Source organism: Parus major, chromosome Z (genome assembly GCF_001522545.3).
Source record: "Parus major isolate Abel chromosome Z, Parus_major1.1, whole genome shotgun sequence".
NCBI classification, from domain to species: Eukaryota; Metazoa; Chordata; class Aves; order Passeriformes; family Paridae; genus Parus; species Parus major.
In genome coordinates this window covers 73,616,473-73,631,164 of record NC_031799.1, presented here as the reverse complement: position 1 = coordinate 73,631,164, position 14,692 = coordinate 73,616,473, and the positions used below count along the sequence as shown (strand labels likewise).

Below are 14,692 nucleotides of genomic sequence, written 5' to 3'. Positions count from 1 at the left end.
CTTTTTCAAACAAAATGCTCAAAAATCTACAGTGTTTCCATGCCTTGGTGAGCTGGGACTAAACTTTTCTTTGTAGTGCACCTGCCTGCTTCATGGCAGATTTACTCTTTTTAAATAGAGACTGCAGCCTTATAAAAACTGATGGATATTAAAAGGAAATATAAGGAAACCAACTCCAAAAACAGTTCCTGCAGCGTTACTGAGAAGTGCATCCTGAGCTCCCCTCACACACATTTCTTGCAGCAAAAAACAAATATGGGGAATGAAATTGTGTGGAGATATTTTATATTTGTACAGGTAATTGTTTTTAATAAAATGCTGCTAAAGAATTTCAGTGGTTAGAGGTCTTATTTTGGATTCTTGGTGCTGCTGTGGGGACTGAGTTAGGGGGTGTATGCTCAGTTTGTACTAAGCTGAGCGCATTTTTAAATGGGGAAGAGGAGTGGATGTGAATGAAACCAAGGATTAATTATGGAGTTTTAATTAACTATTGGATAAAAGCTCAAAGCTGTCAGTTTACTGTGGACATTCTGGCAACAGACATTTATCCCAGCTTAAGAAGCGCCTCCCTTTCTATTCTAAGAACTAAGTATATTGTTTAAAAAGCATCTTTTTAGATAATTTCCCAGCTCCTTGGCTTTGTAATGTGTTCTTGCAGCCTTGGGGCCGTGGATTTGTCCTGTCCCCGTGGTAGCAGTGCTGCCCAGGGAGGGCTGGGCAGGCAGTGGGGTGTGCTGTGTCTGCAGGAAGCTGGAACACACCTGTGCAGGTGTAAATGCATTAATTGACAGTGCCTGGTGCAGGCAGCAGCGCTGCCTCTGTCCACAGCCAACATTAGGGGTCTCTCTTCACCAGCACAGGGACCCAGGGCGGCTCTGCCATCACCTGCAGGGCTCGGGGAGGGAGCCCGACCCTCCCGAGCTGGCAGGTGTGTAAGAGACGGTCCGAAGATTCCCTCATCTGTCTCACAACCGTCTCAGGGACAGAGACCGAGACCCTGAATATCACAAGGGACTTGGTTTGGGGATTTGGGCCTAGCTGAGGTGGATGTTTGCTAAGTGATTGTTTGCAGGTGGTTGCATGGCACAGTGCCCTCATTCCTGCTGGTGAACAAAGACTTGCAAGACATGGATCGTTCTGTACCCTACACCTGCTCCCCGCACAATGGAATTCATCACAATGATCATCAATCTCCTCTGGTTTTGGCCCTCTGCCCCTCGCTTTGCAAAAGACTATAAAATCATATCCCAAACTTACCTTCCTTTGAGATCTCCCCAACGGACAGAAGACTCTGCGTCGTTGGACGGCTGAGTGGACTTTGACGTTGGTAGCTATAATCCCATTACTCTCTTTTCCTTATGCTTTGCTTTCTCCTCTTTTCTCTCTATCGCATATTAGTGCTGATGAGCACTCAATAAAGTGTGTTTTGCTGTTTAAGTCCTTGGTGTGCTGATAATCTCTTGTACTCCAAGACCGACTAAAAGAACCACATCACAAATCCCAGCTTGTGGATCGTGACACAGGTGGCAAGCACGACCCTGGTGTCCCCCGTGCTCCCAGAATGAGGTGCTGCACTTGATGCAGGGGAAGGGAATCTGATGCAGACGTGGGTGTGTGGTGGCTGCTGCTGAGTCAGAGGCCAGCAGCTGTCTCTGCCTGCGCTCCTGGCGAGGCACAGCCCGGTGGAGTGGCTCAGCAGGCAGAGCTGGCCCCAAGCCGCACAACAGGGGACACGGCTCAGCAGGCAGAGCTGGCCCCAAGCCGCACAACAGGGGACACCGGAGAGGTGACACCGGAGAGGTGACACTGGAGAGGTGACACCAGAGAGGTGACACTCCCGGGGCTCCCCCCAGTGCCTCCTCTGCCACCAAGAGAAAACCCAGCAGCAGTGCAGGGCAGCCTCCTGCATCCCCAGACACGGTGATGAAACCTGTGGTGAGTCTGTAACCTCAGGAACAACAATCCATCCAGTCACAGATAAACGGACGGGCACTGAGGTACAGACATCAGCAAACACTCCTTTACACGGGCTGTAAGCAGTTTATAAATAATGGCTGTGCAAGGATGTGCATGGCAAGGTCAGAGCACTGGCAAAGCTACTTGGTAGCACTGGTTTCTGCAGATTACAAAGGATGGTATTTTAAAACTGCCTGGATGTCTCTCTGTTCAATGTAACATTAAAATGGTGAAATAGTCTTATGAACTATAGCTCTACTGAGCCAAGTTCTGCCTCCATTTATATAAAATTCATTAATGCAATCAAAAGCAAAATCTGTTCCTTAATCTTTTTTAAATTAAAGATTGAATTGAGAGCCTAAGGCCTAAGCTTGGTTTGATAGAAAATGCTTGTACCAGGTATTTTCAGGCTGAAGCCCAATACTGACTACATGATCTGAAACAAGTAACCTACAGAGAAATGACTGACACCCTTGCAGGAATTCAAGCCAGAACTGCTTGGTAATCTTCAGATGTCCCTTCAGAAATCTGTTTTTAACTTCAGCACTTGCTGTCTTCCAGCTCCAAGAACTTTATACATTCCAAAGCAGTGTCTTCAATGGATTTTGATGAGCCAGTAAGATTTGCAGCTAAGTAAGGCATAACTCCTGATGTCACTTGATTGAAGTAACACACCTGTTTGAACAAAAGTAAATGAAACAAAAGAGCCTGTGGATTGCAAGTTAGCCATTTTTTTTTTGCAGAGCCTGGATGAGTACCAGAGTTTTTATGGATGTGAATAGAAGCACACAGTGCTTCTGAAACTGAAGGCAGCAATTTGCAAAAGGCATGCCTTTTTCACAGCACTCCAGTGATGTGGGTGTCCTTGCTGCTCTCGCATCCTCCAGCATCTGCAGGTAAATGTACAAAGCAGTGCAGCAGGAAACACTGTGCACAATGTGTTAAATATGTGTGCTTTGTGAACAAAGCTGTTGCCTGAAAAAAGGAACTGCAGCCACCAAGAGCTGCTGAAAGTTTTCAGAAAAGTGTTTTCTTAAATGGAAAAGTTTTAGCCTTGCCATGGCAAAGAAGATTGGCATGGGTCCAGAGATGGGAGTCAGATTGTGTGATTCCTGGCATATGGAAGTTCAAGCGAGGAATTTAATTTGAACTAATTAATTATGGCACACCACCAGGCACCAGTGTAAGGCACATCCTCTAGAGGTGTATTTTAGGACTCAGTGAAGGACTCTGGAGGGGCAGGGCAGCCTCCTGTGCTCGGTTCAGAGCCCATTTCTAACACTCAGATTGGCCAAAGCTGGGCAAGACAGACTCCACACACCCAGGATGAGCTTTTTTTTTGGAGGTATTTTGCTGTTCCCTTTGCAGACTGTCAGCTTGGGTGGGGTGACAGCCCCAGCACCGGGGCACAGGGCAGGGCACAGCACGGGATACTCACGGTGCAGGAGCTGCTGCTGTTGCTGTGGATCTGGAACCCAGCGCAGAGGATTTCACTCCTGCAGAACTCCGGGCTCGGGGGCGCCGTCCCGAGGGTCACCGACCTCACAGCCACCGTGTAGGGCTCCCTGCAGGGCAGGGACAGCCGTCACACCCTTCCTCTTGTTAAAACCGGTCACCAGACTACAACATGTCGTTTTCACAGGAGGGCACAGGAGCTCGGGTGTGCCCAAGGATCCTCCTTCAAAGCCTGGGCCCTGCTGAGTCTCAGGCTGCAGCACAGACTGCAGTTCAGGAGACCTCTGTGGCAAACAGAACAATTCCCCACCTTTTCTTTTTAATTCACCCTGCTCTCCTCAACCCAAGTTTACAGCATCAGGGAACAACCCTTACCCAGAGGCTTCACAGTGTGGTCACAGTACAGGTATCCAAACTCATTCAGCCCCCTCGTGCAGGGGGAAAGCTGGCACAGTACAGAATATTGCCTTTTAGTGTTAACTTGAAGAATTACTGAATGTAATGAGAAAAGAAACAGAATAAAGAAGGATAAGATACACCAAAGGGGTCCATTTGCCCATGTTTCACTGTGTAAGAACAAAAAGGAATCTAATAAAAATAATAAAACTTTAGAAAGCAGGTGTGTTAAACTGAGTGAGGGACTTGGCAGAATTCACAGGTACAATAAATGTGTGAGGTTTCAAGCACTTCCTTGACTAAGTAAAAACTCTGTAATTACATGGAATGGGAGTATAAAGTCACTTCAAACAAACAGGAAACAAACTCCCAGCTAGGTGCTTCAGCCCACTGACAGGCTGTCTGGGACATGATTTTTTTCCCAATTTCCCCATTTGAAATTCTGGCCTATTTGCCCTCCTGGTAGGCCACTCCCAAAGTGTCACTGTCAAAGAATCAATACCAGACTATGCTAAAAATTTATGATGATCAGGATTTACTTCACTGCACCTTCACATTGCAAAGCAAGTCTGGTTGTACAAACTCAGGCATCAGCAAAGGAATCTCACTCCTTAAAATGTGAAATGCCATCTTTGTCACCCAGAGACAGATCAAGGTCACAGGACTCCAGAGCCTGGCCCCCAAGTGCTCAGAGTTGAAATCAGAGCCTAATAAAATACTCACTGTGGCCTGCAGGGCTGCCTTTGGGACACCAGAATCACAAAGTCTCTGGGTGGGTGGCCTGTCATGGGGGCAGAGGTGACGTGGTAGATTTTCTCCTCCTCACTCACAGCCTGCAGGAGCTCGCATGTCCTGTGAACACATTTATCACAGACATCAGGCCCTGGCGTGTGCAACAGCACCTCTCCAACAAACCCAGCACAAACAGGCTCCACCCTGACACTCAGCCTCTGATTTTCATGTTCCAGCAGCAAGGCAGAGAGAGTGAAAAAATTAAGGTTTCCTGCAACACCCCATCAACAGTATTTCTTTAGGTTTCATTTGTTACAAGCTGTAAATTCAGTTGAGTTTAGATTTTCAAATATCCCTAAGGTTCCACTTGCACCCTCTGGTAAAAATCTCTCAGGGTGTAATAGCTAACTGAAAATGCTTCACCAAATAAAATTAGTATAATTTCAATCCAGCTGTCTCTAATCACTATTCTACACCATAAAAAGTAAATAACGAACCTCAAATACCTTTTAGAGCCATTCCAAAACCTGTGCCAAATCATACAGACTTTCAAACGTTATTTTTCTGAAAATATGCTTTTTGAAGGCCATTTCTTGATTCCTCACTTTGACTGTACAGTGAAACTGAGCATCATTGTCCCCAACAGCACAAACATGATAGAATCCAGGTTTTCCTTGATTTTTAAAGCTAGCATGCACAATATATATCCACCACAGTTAACTTTTCCTTTTTTTACTCATTTTGGGTTTTTGTCACTTTGAACATACACATGTCCAGGATTTGAACTGTGCTCATTTAAATGGAAGATGACCTCTGTCCTACCCCTCCCTTTTGACAGAGCACTCTGTATTTTGGAGCCAGACTAAGCACAAACCAAATTTTACTTCCACAGAAGAACACCAAAACCCATACTTTGATGTCAAGTTTGATGTCAAATTCTTGCAACACTTGCTAAGGGAGCAGCCCAGTGCCAGCACAGCAGGGGTGTGTGTGTCAGGGAAGAGGGGTGGTCAGGGGGCTCAGAGCCCAGGGAGGGGCAGGGTCTCACAGGAAATGTCTGTCCCAGCGCTGGCGGAGGCTGAAGTCGGACAAGAGGGAGAAGGCGACGTGGGATGGGACCTTCACCTGCATCTCCACCTTGAATGACAGCACAGCACCCTCCTCGTGGGTCCAGATTTTCACCTGGGGGGGGGAAATAAAAACAAAAATAAAAATAAATAGAGAAATAAATAAAAAGCATGTATTAAAAACAAAGAGTGATGACTGTAAACATTTAGATGCATAAATGCCACACATTTAGGACTTGAGCAGTTTTTCTCAGGAGTTCCTGGGAAATGCCACCAGCCTTTGTTCAGGCAAATCAGCCACACCTTGGCCTAGCCCCCCTGCCCCTAGAGCAACCCAGCACTTCCCTTTCCAAAATGGCCTTTTTTTAATTCCTGCTCTCTTCTGTGAAGCAGAGCACCCAGAACTAATGATACTCTAAATAACTACTAAAATTCATAGTTTTACATCTCTTACCCCACACCTGTACTATGTTGCCTTGATTATTTTGCATCTACTTCTACTTACAACCCAAGACAGAGAATTCAAAAGGAATAACCTGTACGTAACAATGCACACACAAAAGAAGAGTTTGGCACCTCCCACAAACCCCATAAAATGGAAGAAGATGGGTACAACAGAATGCTTAGAATTAGAGGATTTTATCCCCAAATTCATGTGCCTTATTGCTTCTCAAATCCTGAGAAGTTTAACAGAGTTTCATTTCCAAGTGATGCAAAATTCCTAAGCTTCATCATCACTGTTGAGGTTTTGCTGGGTTGTTTTGTTGTTTTGGGTTTTTTTGCTGCATCAAAAATGAACAATCTTTTGGTTATACTGCATTTTGAATTTCTCTGGATTTTCCTGTCTTGGAAGAGGAAATAAACCCCAACACAATCCAGCAAACACCTTGCAGAAGTAAAGTCTGGGGTAAAATTAAATGCTGAAGAGCTTTAAAAACCATCTACAGGAGGTCTGCATCGACATTCCTCTAAGGCACAGAACAGAAATCATGTTGTTCTAGGAGACTTGAAAAATCACAAAACAAAGCAGGAGGTGCAGCTGTCAAAGTGGACATTTAAAAAAGCTGTTAAGTGAGCATTGGCAAGGCTGGATCATTTCTACAGGTTTTCAAGCCCTGTGGTTTTGTGTCAAAGACATCAGAATTCCATTTTTTAACCTTCAAAAATGGTCAGTCAGCTTGGGGTCATTCCAGGTGCAGAGAAAAGGGAACAAACCCTCTGCACTTCAGGGTGATTGCCCCTTGTCTCCAGACTGCTTGTAAGCCCCCTTTAGGCATTGGGATGTGCTCCAAGGTCTTCCCAAAGCCTTCCCCAGGATGAACAACCCCAGTTTTTCTCTCTGCCTGTCTCCACGAGCTGGTTCAAGCTTGCTTTTCCCAGCACCAGTGTTGTCTGCTGTTTATTTGGCACAGCAGTGTCTTTAGCCACTGGAACAACCTACACATGGCACTGGCAGTTTTGTCATCACTGGAATTCTTTATGATTTGTATCTGCCCTTACTCAAGTATCTTACTCAAGTACCTTAGAGTGCTTCATAGCCTGTGACGCACAGGAGACCGAAATACTTTTAGTATTTTAACTAAAATAGCCTAAAATACTGCAAAAGTCTTTTACTGTCCCAAAACACCTCTGAATCCACATGACCTCGAAGTCAACTGCCAGCCACTATCCACATTTCAGAAACTCAGCCTTGGCAGATGCCTGATGTCTCTCCATTGTCTGGAAAACATGCACCACAACAGGGTTAACACCTGGATTTTCCCCTCTGCTAGAACTGGTTTACACGAGTTTTCTCACTGATTTTGGGTTTGTAACACAAATTTCATGAACAGGAAGGTGCTTTTGCTTTCAGATCTCTGTAATTTCTTTTCTGCACTTACATTTTCCAGAGTCTTCGTTATGTCCCACCCTGGTTTTCTTGCCAGGTGTGTCAGTGCAGCTATGTTGCTGTAACTCAAATATGCCTGAAACACAAGACACATGTCTGAAAATGGAGGGGTAAAGGCACATTTCACTGAACATTGCAGAAATGAGGTGTCCTTTTTTCCTATCATTATGCTCCAACTGCAAACAAATGTTTATTTTCCTTGTAAGTGAAAACACACTTCAGTAGTTTCTGAATTAAAACACTTCCAGTGGCTTCCTGATGCACTCATATGGCTGTTGGCAAAACAATCTTAATTAAAGGACAACAAAACACTATTTTCAGCTTCTCCAGTTATAAAGCTGTGAAGAACAACTTTGACCACCAGGGAGACAATACAGATAACCTCTCAGACCACTGAATTAATGGTTTTGTCCATCTTCCTCTTAAGTAATTAGAATCGACTCAAAAATTAACCTCTTCCTTGCTGGGTCCATACTGGCAATTGCTTTACACAGCAGGCTCACAGCAAAGAAAGTGCAAATACATCCATTCTTTATGCTTGGCTACAGTGGATGGAGTTCTCATTTAACCACTCCATAAAGAGAATATGGCCTTAGAGCCTTTTACTGGCAGGTTTTGATTTCATAAGAAATAAATCTTAGACAAGCCACTTTTAGTACTGTGTGTATATTTACATTATATGTTCTGCAGGGGGGGGTGGAAAAAAAAAAGAGAGGAAAAAAAAAGCTACTTTAACCACACAAACTGGACACTGAAACAACGTTTAGCTTATCTACAAATCCACCTAACTTCAGGTTCAACACCATTCATTGCAAGACATGGGCACAGTACAAAGCAAAGACACCTGGTGAAGGGTACCTGGGAATGAGCAGGATTTCACCTCTCTTTTCCACAGAAACAAAGCTGATGCTATTCCAGTGTTCATATCTCTGTTGCTATCTCTCCCTTCACTTTTAACACATAATAAATAGCTTCCTCACTGCAATTTTTCAGATTTTATCCCGTGGCTGGATAAAGCCAAAAAAAAAAAAAAACAAAGCCAAAAACCCCAAACTACTTCCTCTACAGGAGAATTCAGCTTTTACAACAGCTGGGGACATTGAGGGATAAATTGAGGGATAAATCTGCAGGAAGACCTTAAGGGACCACTTGTATGCATCTGTTTTTAAAAGACTTTTTTTTTTATCCTTTCTATTGAACCTACTCTTAGATCAGTAGTGAATCATCTCCTCCCTCTTTTAGAAGAGAAATGTCACTGTCTTACACATCCATCCATTCCTCGTGACTACCACAACACTTCAGAGGGTCCACCTGCACTGCCACAGCCTGAACAGCTGCTTCTCACACCCCAAAAGGTGCACAAATACAGCTTTTTATGCACCTACAGATTACCTGGTTGCTTGTCTCCCAGGCATCAGAGGGCTTGTCTCCTCTAGCAGATAGCATGCATTTTCTAAAACATAATTAAAAAGAGACACAGTAGCATAAATTGGTTCTTTACATATCTGTGTATGCTAGGAAAAATCACTTTCTATAGGCTTAAGTGTCTTCTAAATACAGGTACTTTATCAATTTTTGGTTTGCAATAACTGCTTTTCCTTTCTGAGAAAGACAGTGAGACAAAGTAACATCCAAAGCAACGTAATTTTGAGACAAGTAGCCTCTAACAATTTCACTGCCAGGGAAATGAAATTATTTGTAAGTGTAAGCCATGTAACAGTCATACACACATTAAGGAGAGTTCAGTTACTTTATTTAGAGGATTAGAAAATTAAGTTCAAGGTCTGCCAGTGACCCAGCTATACCTGGTGAGTCGAATCCTCCTGCGGGCAATAGCTCCATAGTACCTCCTCACACAATCCTGCATGGAAAGTGAACCAGAGAGAAACACAGCTCACTATTTTACAACAAAGTCTGGAAAAAGACAAGTAAAAATTACTTATTGCAGATGGGCAAATGTCAGAGCAGTAACAGAAGCAAATAAAGAATAATACTTTGTGCACTGGCCTTTCCACAGGCTGGTGGTTTACTTTCTACCTTGGCAATATTTGAAATTTAAAAAAAAAACAACAATGTGATAGAAGAGTTGTATCATTGTAGCATCCTCCTGGTGCTTTTTGGTCCTAAAGCAGGGGCAGCTGGGCAGTGCACCACACACATTCTGCTCTTTCTAAATGTGCCACCCACCAAATAAATATTATAAATATAAATATTATAAATATAAATATTATAAATATAAATATTATAATTATAAATATTATAATTATAAATATTATAAATTTATAAATATTATAAATAACTATTATAAATATCATCATCTGGTGCTCAAAGCACGAAGGAAAATTTTATTTTTCAAAGTCCTCTTCTCCTCTTGGGGCAGCCTGCAGTGGGCAGTAGTGAAAGTTATGCCCCAGTGAGTACGTAAGACACCTTAATCCATTTGTCTAGTTCCCATCCTACAAAAAGTAAGGTCCATGATGTTAAAAAAATAATTTAATTTCTGCCTGAAATGGCTGAAATACTCTAAAACTCTTGTAACTGGAGCAGAAAGATTAGTGACAGGTGTCACCACAGCAAATAATTTAACAATAGCATTGAAACGGCTTCAAGTGCTTCATGAGCCACTTTCAGGGAAACATGAAGTGAGATCTCCATGTCAAAGGAAATGAAAAGCCCACCCACGTCATGGCATTTGATTCCCACAGACTTCTTTATTCACTCCATTTCTCATCTTTGTTAAGGGTTTATAAAAATAACTATTCACTGAATACTTATAAATTTCATCTGCAGTCAGAGGAACTTGCAAGAGACGTAGACAAGTGGAAAAATCTCCAAACACATCAGATTCTTCTTCTCTACCCATCAACCACACAATCTTCAGTCACGAGGACCCTCCACTGAGCCTCCCAGCTCTGGAAGACTCAAGCTAACAATAACAAACCTCTCACTCGAGGGCAACCATTTCATTTGGAGCTTTTCTCCCCTGCAGAAGCTGCACTGCATGGTCCCTGTGTCCCCAGGAAGGCTGTGCTGACCACCCTGCTCCTGAGAGCTCACCTGTGTCCTGGGCTTGACCTTGGGGAAGGTCAGCAGCTCCCCTTTGTCGTTCACAGCGTTAAAAATGAGGAATGCACTGTTAATGTGCCGTGGCTGGTCCTTGATCCACTCCTCACAGTTGTAAGCCTCAACACGGACACCAACCTCCACACTGAAAGGGAAGTTTAAACAAATTACTGAACTGCTACAAGTGATGCAGAAGCAGCCCTGAGACTTGCTGAAAAGGACTGCAGTACCTCCAGGTGTGCAGCAAGCCTGACTCAAATACCTTCTGTAGCATAGCAAATCAATCAATCAATCTGGACAGACACACTTCTGAAATAAAATAAAAGATGGCAGTAGCTAAATAGCATTTTTAAAAAAATTTTAAAAAGCTTTAAATAGAACCCAGATCAACAAATGCCCAGACAGGAAGATCCTGGCAAGAATCTGGCATCTTCTGAAGAATCAGATCTCAGGGAGCAACTCAGCCCTTGAAAATCCCTGAATTTCACAGGAATATTTATTGTCTGCCTTTGCAGGAGTGGGAGTTGGAGACAAATGATCTTTAAGTTGAAAGTCAGAGAATAATTTTTTTAAAAAACTTCCACTGATCAAAGTAAACAAAAAAAAAGAGGCACCTATAAGCGGTTACAGATACAGATACACCCCTCAAAGTCACACCTGAAAAACAATTAATTCACTAATGAAATCCTACTGATGGAACCTGAAACACACAGTGTAGGCTGGTGCTGGAGATGCCAAGGGGGACAGGAGATGAGGAGCTTTACCTGCTGTGAAAAGTGTTGTTGACAATGGCATTGAAGACGAGGCGGTCACCCACGAAGGAGGGCCCCCAGAATTTGAACATGTTAACTGACTTCAGGATGGGGTGAGAGCGACAGAGGCGGCTGAAACACAAAGCCAGAGAGAGCAAAACACACAGTTGTGCCAAAAGCACAGCCAGGGTGACTGACCACAGAAACAGGGTGTGCAGGACCTGGAAGGTCACAGAATTACCCTGATCTACTCCGTGTTAGCATGTTCAGCTCCAAGAGCAGGTAACTCGAGCTTCAACCATCACAATACCACTTATGTCATGCTGTTTCATTTCCTACACATTTTACAAACACCAATTAATTCTCACTGCTTGAGACTGCCCTCTCTTAAAGCCAGACCATGAATCCCTTACCTACAGAGTAACCACTTACCTCGCAGTTTCATTAATTTCTGCAGGACTGCACGGGGAGCAGGCTCCTGAGCAGCGTAAAAATGCCAGACCTCAAAGCCTTAAAACAGGTAAAGGAAACCTGAGCAGAAAGGCTGAGCACCAGGGACAGTGTCCAAGCAATGACATGCCAGTTTATCTAGTCTTAATATTTGTATTTTTGCTTTTTTTTTTAGCTGCTTTCTGCTAGTGGGATATGAAATGAGAATTTAAAAAAGCCTCACATGGTGACCAGATGCAGTCTGTGTAAATAGAATCTGGCTTCCAAGCTCTCTGGAGCAGGCAAAAAATCAGGTTTCTCCATCGGTTCTGCATGTAGTCCAAGCCCCTCACTTTCTGCTGGGATGTTTGTGCATCAGAGGAAGAGGGGGCAATACACAACACACACCATTTATTTTTAGCCTCTGAAGCAGCACACTGCTCCCAGCAGGGAACCCATGTGCACATCTAGCAGAGACTGCTCCACGGTGAAGTTTCCTAAATTTGAAAATACAGTTTTGTGGCACTTACAGCTTTTAACTCAACTGCACTTTGAAAACTAATGTACCGGTATTGTTAAATGCACACAATTATCTGCAGCTAATTAACTGACTGGTACATCTCTTCAATAGTCTAATACATTTGAATTACTTTGTAATTAAATTAAAATAATTTGCTCTTCTGATTTAAAATGCTAAGTGCTGATTTTATTTACAATGCTTACTCTAAAGATGCAAACACAATAATGATGAGGAGAGGAACAAACCAGAAATCAGGCTTAAATATTAATTTTTTTTCCTGGAAAAGTACACCCTGAGTGCTTTTATTGCACATGTAAGGAATAAGAAAGTATACATCAAGTTCATGCTAATATTATTAATATTCAAATGGTTTTAATGCTATCTGCAAGATTTTCTTATATTGGCCAGCCAAAAAAAAGGTGGTGGGGAGAGGATAAGCCAGAAGGAGAGTGAGTAACCTATAACATGCCCTTAGAAATTAATTTTTCCACAGCTATCCCCTCCTCTTCCATTCCTCCATCACTGTCTGTGGCAATAGAAACTCCTACCTGGCACCTTCAAAGGTGGGGTCTAACTCTGAGTGGCCTCACAAGGGTTCTTAGTGAGAGTAGTTGTTCTCAAGCAAAAACTACAAAATCTCTGTTTTCAACCAGCCTCTGATGCCAGCTATTATTCCTGAAATTTTCCAACATGAGTAATCATGTTTGACATTAATTAGTCCAAAGAAAATTTGTTCAATACTCTGTTTGCTGACGTTTCCCTTTCCTTTTTTAAATCTAATTGTGACTTCCACTAAAATTTGTCAGGTGAAATCAGGTAAATATCCTGAGTCATATTATGGCAAAAATCTGCAAAAGTCCCTTCAAGCCACTGTAACTGCACGTGGGGGAAAGGTCAGTGCACTCTGATGTTACTAAAACAAGTTGTTTATCCAACCACTACAGAAAATCTGTTGTTATCAGTACAGCCACTGGCTACAAATCAAAACCATATGAATAATGAATGGAGAAGTCATTTAATTATTAAAGATAAAAAGGGAAAACATATCTAACGTCCCTGCAGTGAACTAGGTCACTCGGTATGCAAGGAGAATTCAGACTGAAACTTGAGTGCTGCTCACAAAGAAGCTTTGTACAGTGTCCAGGAACAGGAAGGGAGACAAACAACAGCTTGACTCCAGGGAAGAGGAATTAAATGATTGTGTGCCTGGGTCACACTGACAAGCAGCGTCACAAAACATACTTTGTTCTTTTTACCTGAAGATGCCCGAGCCCTTTAAACTGCTAAAATTGCTGCAAGCCATAGGATGTCCAACTCAGAGGGACTGAAAGGTCAAGTGACTTGCTGAGGGTTATGCACCCATTCTGTGTACACACCAATAAAACAGAGCCTGATTATGCAGATCCTTTTTCTCTGACTTATTTTTCTTCTGCCATCATGAGGATCTGAAGTGTAAGTTCTAGAAGGCTGTTCATTTTTGGATGTCACTTGATATATGGTCAGTATTGGTTTTAACCTGATTAAGCAGCTACCTTTATTTTTCAAACACTGCACCAAGCACAAGCAGGGCAGGTTTCTGCTCCTGTATCCAGTGTTGGCTTTCTGCAAAGATTCCCAGGAAGGTAACACAGTCTCTTTTGCCTTAGGGTCTGTATGTGTAACAGAAGAATGTCTGAGTCTCAGTGGCACGGCATGCTGTGGGAGATGTACCATGTAAATAGTTCAAAGCCCTTCTGTAATGTGAGGAGGAGGAAAAGTCTCAAAGGCCTGAGTCTGTACTCTTCATACAATAAATCCCTGTGAAACCTTTAACATTAAAAGCACATCCATTTAGAACCACATGCAGAGACAATGCTGTAGGAGAGTACCTTGCTGAAATGCTTGCCACTGTCTGCATCCAAGCCATGATCTGGCCACCAAAAGTGTTTCCATGATGGTTTGCATGAGGAGGCAAGACAAGCTCAGTGCTCTGTACGTGAGTGTGCTCAGTTGAAACTGCATCTTTCTCTTCACAAGTGTCTGAAACACAGCAGCAATGTGTCAATGAACGCTTTCAGAAGAAAACACACCCAGCGAAGCGTGCAGTCTGCTTCAGAAGTGGTGAAAAGAAGAAGAACAGGCACAGAAGAGCCTTGTGGCTTGCAAGGGAAGCAGTAAGAGGCTGACCATTTGCTCTGCTCTCCCAGGAGCTGCTGCTGCCAGCCCTGGGTGCATGGCCACATCCTGTGTCAGGGGCAGGGGCTGTGTCCCTGTGTCAGCTCCTGTGTCCCTGTGTCAGGGGCTGTGTCCCTGTGTCCCTGTGTCAGCTCCTGTGTCCCAGTGTCAGGGGCTGTGTCCCTGTGTCAGGGGCTGTGTCCCTGTGTCAGGAGCTGTGTCCCTGTGTCAGGGGCTGTGTCCCTGTGTCAGCTCCTGTGTCCCTGTGTCAGGAGCTGTG

At 43.5% G+C, this 14,692-nt stretch overlaps 1 protein-coding gene across 3 annotated transcripts in view; it reads right to left on the bottom strand.

Annotated features, from left to right (window-relative positions):
* Positions 1–2,020: 2,020 nt before the first annotated feature.
* Positions 2,021–14,692, bottom strand: part of ACOT12 (acyl-CoA thioesterase 12) — a 23,568-nt gene continuing 10,896 nt past the window's right edge. For all 3 annotated transcript variants that reach the window (XM_015653452.1, XM_015653453.3, XM_015653454.2), the window contains 10 exons: positions 14,127–14,277; positions 11,322–11,441; positions 10,552–10,702; positions 9,300–9,355; positions 8,887–8,947; positions 7,487–7,570; positions 5,588–5,721; positions 4,531–4,659; positions 3,395–3,521; positions 2,021–2,631 (listed from right to left, as the gene is read on the bottom strand). In XM_015653452.1, the coding sequence (XP_015508938.1) occupies positions 2,497–2,631; positions 3,395–3,521; positions 4,531–4,659; positions 5,588–5,721; positions 7,487–7,570; positions 8,887–8,947; positions 9,300–9,355; positions 10,552–10,702; positions 11,322–11,441; positions 14,127–14,277 (1,148 nt within the window). In that variant the 3' untranslated portion in view covers positions 2,021–2,496. The remainder of the gene's footprint in view (positions 2,632–3,394; positions 3,522–4,530; positions 4,660–5,587; positions 5,722–7,486; positions 7,571–8,886; positions 8,948–9,299; positions 9,356–10,551; positions 10,703–11,321; positions 11,442–14,126; positions 14,278–14,692) is intronic.